Source organism: Chiroxiphia lanceolata, chromosome 7, assembly GCF_009829145.1.
Source record: "Chiroxiphia lanceolata isolate bChiLan1 chromosome 7, bChiLan1.pri, whole genome shotgun sequence".
NCBI lineage: Eukaryota > Metazoa > Chordata > Aves > Passeriformes > Pipridae > Chiroxiphia > Chiroxiphia lanceolata.
Window position 1 is genome coordinate 38,520,380 of NC_045643.1, and position 9,005 is coordinate 38,529,384.

Below are 9,005 nucleotides of genomic sequence, written 5' to 3' on the forward strand. Positions count from 1 at the left end.
CCCAATAAAAGGATATTTTCTTTCAAAGGAATGAGCATTTTCAAAAGGTGCCCTCAAAGTTCTGACCTGAGGCGTTTTGCTGGTTCGGGATCTCCAGTTTTTCCAGGGATATCAAAATGCATTAAGTGCCATAACCCACGGAACTATCAGGACACGGGGGCAGTTCCCACTGTCCAAACGTGTAACTGGGAATATGATGTGTTATATAAGCTGGGGAAGAGCTGCTGGTCAAGCACTGAAACCACCAGCCCGGAGAACGACCATCAAAAACCCCACAAATGACAGGAAAAATGGGATACGAGGCAAACCAAAGGGAGGTTACAGCTTATTCCTTGCAGGAAAAGGTGTCCCAGCCCAGAGCCAAGCACTGCAAAGCCACCAGGATCCGGTGTTGAAGAGACTCTTATTTAAGGACATTAAATCTCTGCTTTAGAACAAAAAAAGGTTTTCCCTAAAACTGCGACGTTCCTCATCAGAAGTGCCAGGGAAACGGAGCGCAGAGGGTTTCTTGTTCCCTGGGAATGGAGTGGAACCACCAGGATGTATTTTTACCCTGGTTCCTTGCAGTGTTTAACACCCTCCAGCCCAGATCTCACCCCAAAACACCCTCGAGGTGCTCTGCAAACAGCTCAGAGCAGAGGGGCTGGGGTGGGAACACTTCCATGGGAATGCTGACACCGAAATTCCCAACAGCCGGGCGGGAACAGCACCTCTGACGCGCTGTGGGAGCTGTGAAAGGTCACGGGGGCCCTTGGCACAAAAATCCACTTTATTTGTGTTCAGGGCAGAGAACCGGGGCAGGGAGGGATCTCCAACCTTCCTCCATGTGTTTTAAGGAAGCTTCCCATTTTTTTTAGAGGGATAGGAGGAGGCAGGAGAGTCCTTGCTATTCCTCATGCCACTCCACTCCTCAGGACACCTGGAGACCTCGTTACCAGCAGCCAAAAACTGATACAACAGGAGAGACATGTTGTTACTCCGACTCTCAAATTATCCAACACTGATTTCCAAAAGGCTCAGACTGAGAGATTAGGGAGGAATTGCTGGCTGGGAGGGTGGGGAGGCCCTGGCCCAGGTTGGGCAGAGAAGCTGTGGCTGCTCCTGGATCCCTGGAAGTGTCCAAGGCCAGGTTGGAGCAACCTGGGCTGGTGGAAGGTGTCCCTGCCCATGGCAGTGGGATTGGAATGAGATGATCTTTAAGATCCTTTCCAACCCAAACCATCCTGTGATTCCATGACTGTGTTTCTTACATTGGAGTATCAGCCAAAAACTCCTCCAAGAGGATATTTTTTTAACATGGCAGTTGTATTTCCTGGGGCTCTGCTTTCTTAAAGCAGAATTTTGGAGGTTACCCACGCCAGGCTTTCCCACCTCACCCTGGTCAGAAGCTCTTTTTCCCGACTCTGTGCGTCACCCAAAACCTAAGGAATTTAGGAAAAAAAAAAACCCAACCCTATTTCTGTCTCTACCACACTCCTTTCAAGGCAACAGAACATATTTTAGCAGCCCTGGGTCTGGAGCCCCACGTGATCAACTCTGCTTCCTCCACATTCAGCACAATCCCATCGGATCGTGTTTGACACGAGCCGTTGGTGTCCATAGAAACCACGGCACATCCCAGAGCTCCCAGATCTCCTCCCAGGGCTCCACCTGGAATTACAACACCAGAGCCCTGTGCAGGCTGTCCCCGCACTGGGGGTACAAAGCAAACTGGTGGGACTGGAAGGAGGTGATGGGAGGTGGGGATGGAGCTGGCCCCGGGGCTGGTTGGGTCACGTAGGAATTCTGAATCCAACCTCCTCATTACAGCAAGAACACTGTGCATTCATAGCCTATATATTTATAATGATCTATAAATTCACACATATTTATGCCCTGCACGTTGATGGAGCTGGTTTTTAACTCTTCCCTGCTCCGTGTCACACGCTCGGCGCCGCTCCAGCATTTTTTCACTCCAGTCATGCAAATGCCTCGTTGTACCAACCCTGCCTGACTGAGGAGTGTTCATTTTATAGGTCATGCTCCAAAAGCACATGTAAACAAACACCCCCAGTCAGAGCAGGGAGACAGGCGATCCCAAACAGCCGGATTTGGGGTGAGGAGCAGCCCGATCCCGTTTTCCCTCCGTACCCACGCTGCCCGCTCTGTTAATACCCCGGTTCTCTTCTGTGACTTCAGGCTATCTTAAAACCCAAACCTCGTTGCCATGGAGACAATAAGCCGGTCAGCACATCTGCCAGAGAGCAGGACATGGGATTTTTAAAGGGAGAATTCCAAAGGCTCAGACTTTCGCGCATCCACGGCAGCGGCTCCGTCAAATCCACAAAGAGGATCCCGTTCATTCCGTTTGCCGTCGCCTCCCGGCCTTTCTGCAATCCCAGGGGGCTGTTGCTGTGCTCTGGTGCCCACCACAAACACTGGGATCCACGAGGAATCCAATCACAAGCACTGGGATCCATGAGGAATCCAATCACAAGCACTGGGATCCACGAGGACACGGATCATGTTCCAATTCCACGTGCAGGACACGGATCCTGTTCCAGTTCCGTGGGCAGCACCGGCCACGCTCAGGGAGCACCAGGGACAGGCAAGGGCTCCCCACAGACAGAACCCAGTGAACCAAAGGCTGCAGAGGCTCCAGACACAACCCCAAACCATCATTTGGGGGGGTCTGTTTTGGAGAGCACGGTGGGGGTCGTTGTTTGCTTGCAAACACCCCCTCACACAACATCCCTTCCCTTTTCTGAGGGAACACAAAGTGGGAACTGAATTGGAGAGTCAATGAGTACCTGGAGAAACATTCAGTGAAGCCTCCTGGTGACACAGAGATTCCCAGACACACGGCCTTCCAGAGGGAGAAGGGAATGTGCAGAAGCCTTGGTGGCTTCGTCGTGGTCGGGTGAGGTGAGGGCAGAACTGAGGAGAGAAGCCAATTTTCCTCCTCTTTGTTTTTTGATTAAAACAATCCATTTAAGTTTTCTCCTGCTGTTATTTCAGCCTCGTGAAGGTTCAGTGAATCATGGAATATCCTGAGCTGGAAGGGACCCACAGGGATCAGAGTCCAACTCCTGGCCCTGCAGAGACACCCAGGAATGGGGGACACGCTCCAAGTGCACCAGCCCCTCAAGCCACACCAGAAGACAACTCGGGAAAAGAGTTGTGTATCCCATCACTCTGACCTCATCCACACAGGAAATTATGGAGAGGTGTCATCTAGACATGACCCAACCCTTGGGCTCACCTGGAGCTGCCCAGGTGCAGCACCTCCCACCACAGGAACATGCAGCCGGAGGGAAGGCTCTGCCTGACCCTCCTCATTCCAGGAGGGAATTCCTCGTTTCTCCTCGCCCTGTGAGCCTCACCAAGGGTCCAAACCCAGCTGGGCCCAGTGGTGGGATGGGCTCTCTCCAGCTGGCAGGAGACATGGAAGCTCTCCAAGCTGACCCAGGGAAATCCTGTTGTGGTGGCACAATCCCAGTGCCAGCACCTGGCACAGCCCCTGCACAAGGGACACGAGGGATGGGGCTCATCCCTGCCCTGAGAACAAAACCAGCCCCAAAGGTCACCTCTGGGATTTGGGAGTTGAATCCAGATTGTCATGACTGGCAGAGCAATAGGATCAAGTGTCCCAGGCCAGGTTGGATGGGCACTGGAGCCACCCAGGATAGTGGAAGTTGTCCCTGCCTGTGGAACTGGATGATTTTAAGATCCTTTCCAACCCAAACCATTCCATGATTTGATGATTCCGTGACAAGGTGGAAAACCCTGCTTCCCCCCAAAGTCCACAGGACCTTCTGTAAGCTCACTCTGTGGTGCAAGAGAGACCTGCAAACCGAGGGGAACTCCCCTGGCTGCTGGGGCACCACAGCGAGACACCCCGGGGACATTCAGCTCAGCTCAAGCCTCAACCTCCCTTTTTGATTTAACCTAAATAACATACACTTGCCAAGTAAAACCTGTACTTGTACAAAGTAAATCTACTCTGCTTTACTTTGTAAGATGGTTTGAGTTGGGAGCTGCAGCTGCTGGGTGAGCTCAGCACCCCGAGTTGAGCAGAGAGACGACTCGGGGCGATGTCACCTCTGTGCCAACGAGGCTCCTGTTCTCTGGAGAGAGGGCTCAATCTTTTATTCACCTGTCAAATGCTTAAAGAGCTTCTAAATGCTGCACAGAGAAAAATAACAGCCTTATGGAATAATCACATTCCATGACAGTAAAGCTGTATTTTAGAAATTAATGACTCATCGCAGAATTGAGCTCAGCCTGGGGAATGACTGAAACTCAGAGCTGCTCCTCTGCACGTTGTGTTTTATCCCCCTAGTCAGAGCTGGATTTTGAGGAATGCCTGGATCACTGCATGTCCTCCCTGGAATGGATCTCACACTGCCAGCTACACCCACCTCCTGCATCCCGGAAAACCGTAATGAAGACCAGAGTGCCAAGGTCACACACTGAGGTTTCATTTCATGCTGAGCAAAATGGTTTTAAGACAAAAAAATAGCAAAACTGGAGGAATAAATTGGAAGCACATTGAAAAGTTCAGTAAGAAATGGTCACTGGAGCTGCCCCCACACATCACTCGTGAGCAGGGACCAAGTGCTGGGTCTCCCTGGGTCAGGGACACCTTCCACTATTCCAGGTTGCTCCAACCTGGCCTGGGACACTCCCAGGGATCCAGGGGCAGCCACAGCTTCCCTGTGCCAGGGCCTCCCCACCCTCCCAGCCAGGAATTCCTTCCCAGTATCCCATCTAACCCTGCCCTCAGGTGAAGCCACACCTTAGACCTTCCCATGTCAAGGGGAAGGTTTTCACACTTGAGAAGGGACAAACAGAGCTCAGACACCCCAAAACCTTCTCAAACCTGAGCCAGAACTACCTGTGCTCGATTGAGCAAAAAGATGTGGGACTGAGATGCCAAAGTTGGTCCTGCCCAGGACACCACAACCCCAAACCCCCTCCCACACACAAACTCAGCTGGAAACAAGGCCACAAAACTCTTCATAAAGATTCCAAACCTTTTTATCCGAGTGTCACCAACCTTTTAAAGTGTTCTTACAGCCTGAGAGCTGCTCTAAGAATAGAAGATGCTCTTTCCCTTTTCCTCTCAGGACTACACAGGAAAAATGCCATTTGAAAAGGGGAAGCACAAGCACTGCCAGAGATGCAGCACCAGGTGTAACTAAGTCTTAAAAGAAAATTGGCTTTAACTTCAAATATCTCTAAATAAGCAGCAAAAAAAAAACCCTTCCAGAAATAAACTGCCTGTCTAAATATAGTTTTACATGAAGTTAAATGTCCTTGGACTGCACAGGGACACTCAGTGGCTTCACTTGAAATCTCTGCCACGATTTGGGAAGGATTTCCACTGGTTATTTGGAATCAAGAAGATTTTATTACAAGGCTGACACTGAAAAGACCTCCAAGACCACCAAGTCCAACCCCAGCACTGCCAAGGCCACCACAAACCCACGTCCCCAAGTGCCACATCCACATGGATTTTAAATCCCTCCAGGAAAGGTGACTTCATAAGTGCCCTTATGGGCTGGACAGCCCTTTCCATGAAGGAATTTTCCCTAATATCCAACCTAAACCTCCCCTGGTGCATTCCGAGGCCGTTTCCTCTCGTGCTGTCACTTGTTGTTCTCCACAGGTCACTTCGCTTTCCTCAGTGAAATAAATTCCCTAAAAAAAAAAAATCCCAGGGAGTAAAAGCGATGCTACCGGGATTCCAAGGGAAAAAACCACTTGTGGGTGGTCACAGGTCACAAAGGGGTGGAAAGACAAAACCTTCCAGAAAGCACAACCAGGAATTCTTCCGGCAGCATTCCGTGGAATTACAAGCACATGTTTTCAGCTGCCCTACTTAGTGTCTTATAATTGACTTCTGTCCCTTAAGGGGGTTCTTCACTATAATTGAGCAGCACCTGCCACGTCAGAGGGACAGTTTTGTGCACCCATTCCTTGCTCCAAGGCCACACTTAACTCCTCCAGCACCGGGTTTGGTCACAGCCTCGGCCGTGTCACCAACCCCCCTGGGGACATCCTGCACTCCAGGTCACCCCAGGACACGAGGATCTCCCTCCCTGGGCAGCTCTTTGGGGTTTTTAAACATCATCCCCTCGATTTCCAGCACGTGTGACACGAGGGGCACCCCCAGCTTCCCACAGGGAGCTGGGAGCTCTGTCCTTGTGGCCACACACAGGACTCGGCCCCACGGACCCTCTTTGCTTTCTCACCACGTGGTGTGGGAGAAAAGGCAAACCCAAAAGTTGTCCAAACGTTATTCCCTTCCCAAATTAGACTGAGAGACCAGAAATTAAATGTAACACAATGAAAAGTCAAATAATGAGTTCAAATCCCGGGGAGCTGCGTCTCTCCTGACACAGAAGGAAACCAAGGATACAATTTCCATGGGTATCTCGGACTTGGACGAGAAGCTGGTGCTCAATTTTTAGCACATGCGAGCTCTGTGAAAGGTTTAAAGTCCTTTGAGACATTTATTGCAGATCTCACTGACAGAATTCCTGTTTGTTTTTAAATCAGTCCTACAGCCAGCACAGTGTTCCCTGGAGTTAATCCCTGCTGGTGGGACTTTACCTTCCACTTTGGCTGGTGGAGCCTGGTTGCTATTAGGGAAAACTTCCCAGTGGGAGGGAAGGACACGGAAAACATCCCAGCACCTGATTTTCCTGTTAGAATTTGGCAATGCCCTTCCAATGTGTAAATCAATTCCCTCAGGAAGGGTCAGGAGAGAAGTGGGTCCCCCTGTCCTCCCAAATCCAACTGGCAGAGGCCAGGCTCCCAAAATCCCACGTCAGGTCCTGCTCCCTCAGACACCAAGTGATGTTGATGACCCCCTGCCTAAATCACAAACCCTCAATTTCCACAGGGCACAAAATCCACCTCTGGAAACAACATTCCTACCGAGCTTCTCCGGGACAGCCCCCAGGAGGGCCCACGGCAACATCTCCTCCACATCCCAACACATCCTAAAACCACCTTTATATTCCTTTATCCTTGTTTCAGCTCCCATTTCCACGGCTGAGATCACACTGAGCAGCAGATTCTTGCTGAGGCTCTCACATGTCACCCTGGGAACGAGGACTCTCTGGCTCTGCTCCGGGCTGGAGCTGACGAGGAGATGCCACAAAGCAAAATCAAACTTCCCCGGGTCATTAAAATCCCTCTCCCTGACAGACCGACCTCGCAGCTGCCACGGCCTGGGCACAACACACATGACAACTATCCCCAAATCCATCCAGGGCCCAGTTCAGCTTTCCCTGAGCTTCCTTAAATTTCTGCTAAAGTCACCGAGGAATCTGGGATACAGGTCTGTGCTCTGGGAAATGTTCCATCTCCTCTACTTTTAAATCAAATTAATAACATTTCCTCTGAGATGCGTCTTCCAGGTGAGAGTGATGCTTCAGGAAGGCTCGAGATGTCAGGCTGTCTTTTACTCAGGGCAGGCAGGAGTGGGAGACTGGGAACAGAGATGGAAAAGGAGAACAGGGAAGGGAAAGGGAAACAGGGAAGGGAAAGGGGAACTATTATCAGGGGGTTCCATGATGGTACCACTGCTCCTGCAGTGCCAGGGGGAGCACAGGGGGCTGTATAATTAGCCCTGAGGAGCCCTGCTCTTGACACGTTTAAAAGATTTTCTTCCCAGAAATCGTAAAGTCAGGAGCTCGCTAAAACCTCAGCTTCCATTCCCTGCGACAAGCGCACCTCTCGCCCGGAGTGTCACGGGGAATAACCAGAGAACCAGCCCGAGGGCTCAGGCGCAGCCGGGGAAGGGAAGGCGAGGACAACCCACGAGTTCATCCCGTCAAACCGCGACTCCAGCCGGGATTCGGGGCCGCGCTCCGCTCCTGCCGGGGATATCCCAGCTCTGCCCCGAGCCCGAACTGCCCCGTACCCGGAGCATCCCCCGGAGCATCCCCGGCTGAGGCGGACCCGGAGCATCCCCGGGCTGCGGTACCGCGAACGGCGGGTCCCGCTCCCCCGGGCCGGCCGGGACGGAGCCCCCCCGGCCCGCGGAGCCCTCGCTGTCTCCCCCCGTCCCCCCGGGCGCTGACCTGGCGCAGGATGAAGCTGGTGGAGGTGGTGCTGCCGTCCGAGCGCTTGAGGCGGCTGCGGCGCGTCGCGGTGCCCCTGGTCACCTGCGGGGGGACAAAGCGTCAAGGTCGCGGCCCCGCCACCCCCCCGCTGCCACCCCCCGGCCCCCCGCACCCACCGCGGCCATGGCGCCCCGATCGCCGCTGCCCGGCTCTCCCGCTTATCCCGGTTATCCCGGATCTCCCGGATCCCGGCCCGGCTCCTCCGCCGCCGGGGCGGAGCCGCTGGGGAGGGGGCGGCGGGCGGGGGCGGCCCCGGGGCGGGGCTGGGAATGAGAACCCCGGGAGAACATTCCCACAGCCCCGTCCCGATTCCCACAGCCCCGTCCCGCATCGCTGCGGCCGCAGGATCCAGGGCTGGAGCCCCTCTGCTCTGGAGTCAGGCTGGGAGAGCTGGGGGGGTTCACCTGGACAAGAGAAGGATCCAGGGAGAGCTGAGAGCCCCTTGCAGGGCCTAAAGGGGCTCCAGGAGAGCTGGAGAGGGACTGGGGACAAGGGATGGAAGGACAGGACACAGGGAATGGCTTCCCACTGCCAGAGGGCAGGGAGAGATGGGATATTGGGAAGGAATTGTTGGCAGGTGAGTCCTTGCTATTCCCCATCCCTCAGGACACCTGGAGACCTCGTTACCAGCAGCCACAAATTAACACAACAGGGGAGAGACACCTTGTTACTCTGACTCTCAGCTGTCAAATTATCCTACATCCATCAGGAAAAGGTTTAGATTGGAGATTAAGAATCCTTCCCTGGAAGGGTGGGGAGGCCCTGGCACAGGTTGCCCAGAGAAGCTGTGGCTGCCCCTGGATCCCTGGGAGTATCCAAGGCCAGGTTGGAGGGGGCTTGGAGCAACCTGGGCTGGTGGAAGGTGTCCCTGCCCATGGCAGGGGGTGG

General features: G+C 53.4%; 1 protein-coding gene across 5 annotated transcripts in view; it reads right to left on the reverse strand.

Annotated features, from left to right (window-relative positions):
• CACNB4 (calcium voltage-gated channel auxiliary subunit beta 4) overlaps positions 1–8,320 on the reverse strand; it is a 75,656-nt gene extending 67,336 nt beyond the window's left edge. For 3 of the 5 annotated variants that reach the window (XR_004357985.1, XR_004357984.1, XM_032693055.1), the window contains exons 1-2: positions 8,234–8,315; positions 8,076–8,159 (exon numbers count right to left, since the gene is read on the reverse strand). Coding sequence is in view for 3 of the 5 variants with exons in the window: in XM_032693055.1 (XP_032548946.1) it covers positions 8,076–8,159; positions 8,234–8,242 (93 nt within the window). In the remaining 2 variants the exon portion in view is untranslated. Of the gene's footprint in view, positions 1–8,075; positions 8,160–8,233 lie in introns of all 5 variants that reach the window. The other 2 variants (XM_032693057.1, XM_032693058.1) reach the window with 2 other exon arrangements.
• Positions 8,321–9,005: the final 685 nt, after the last annotated feature.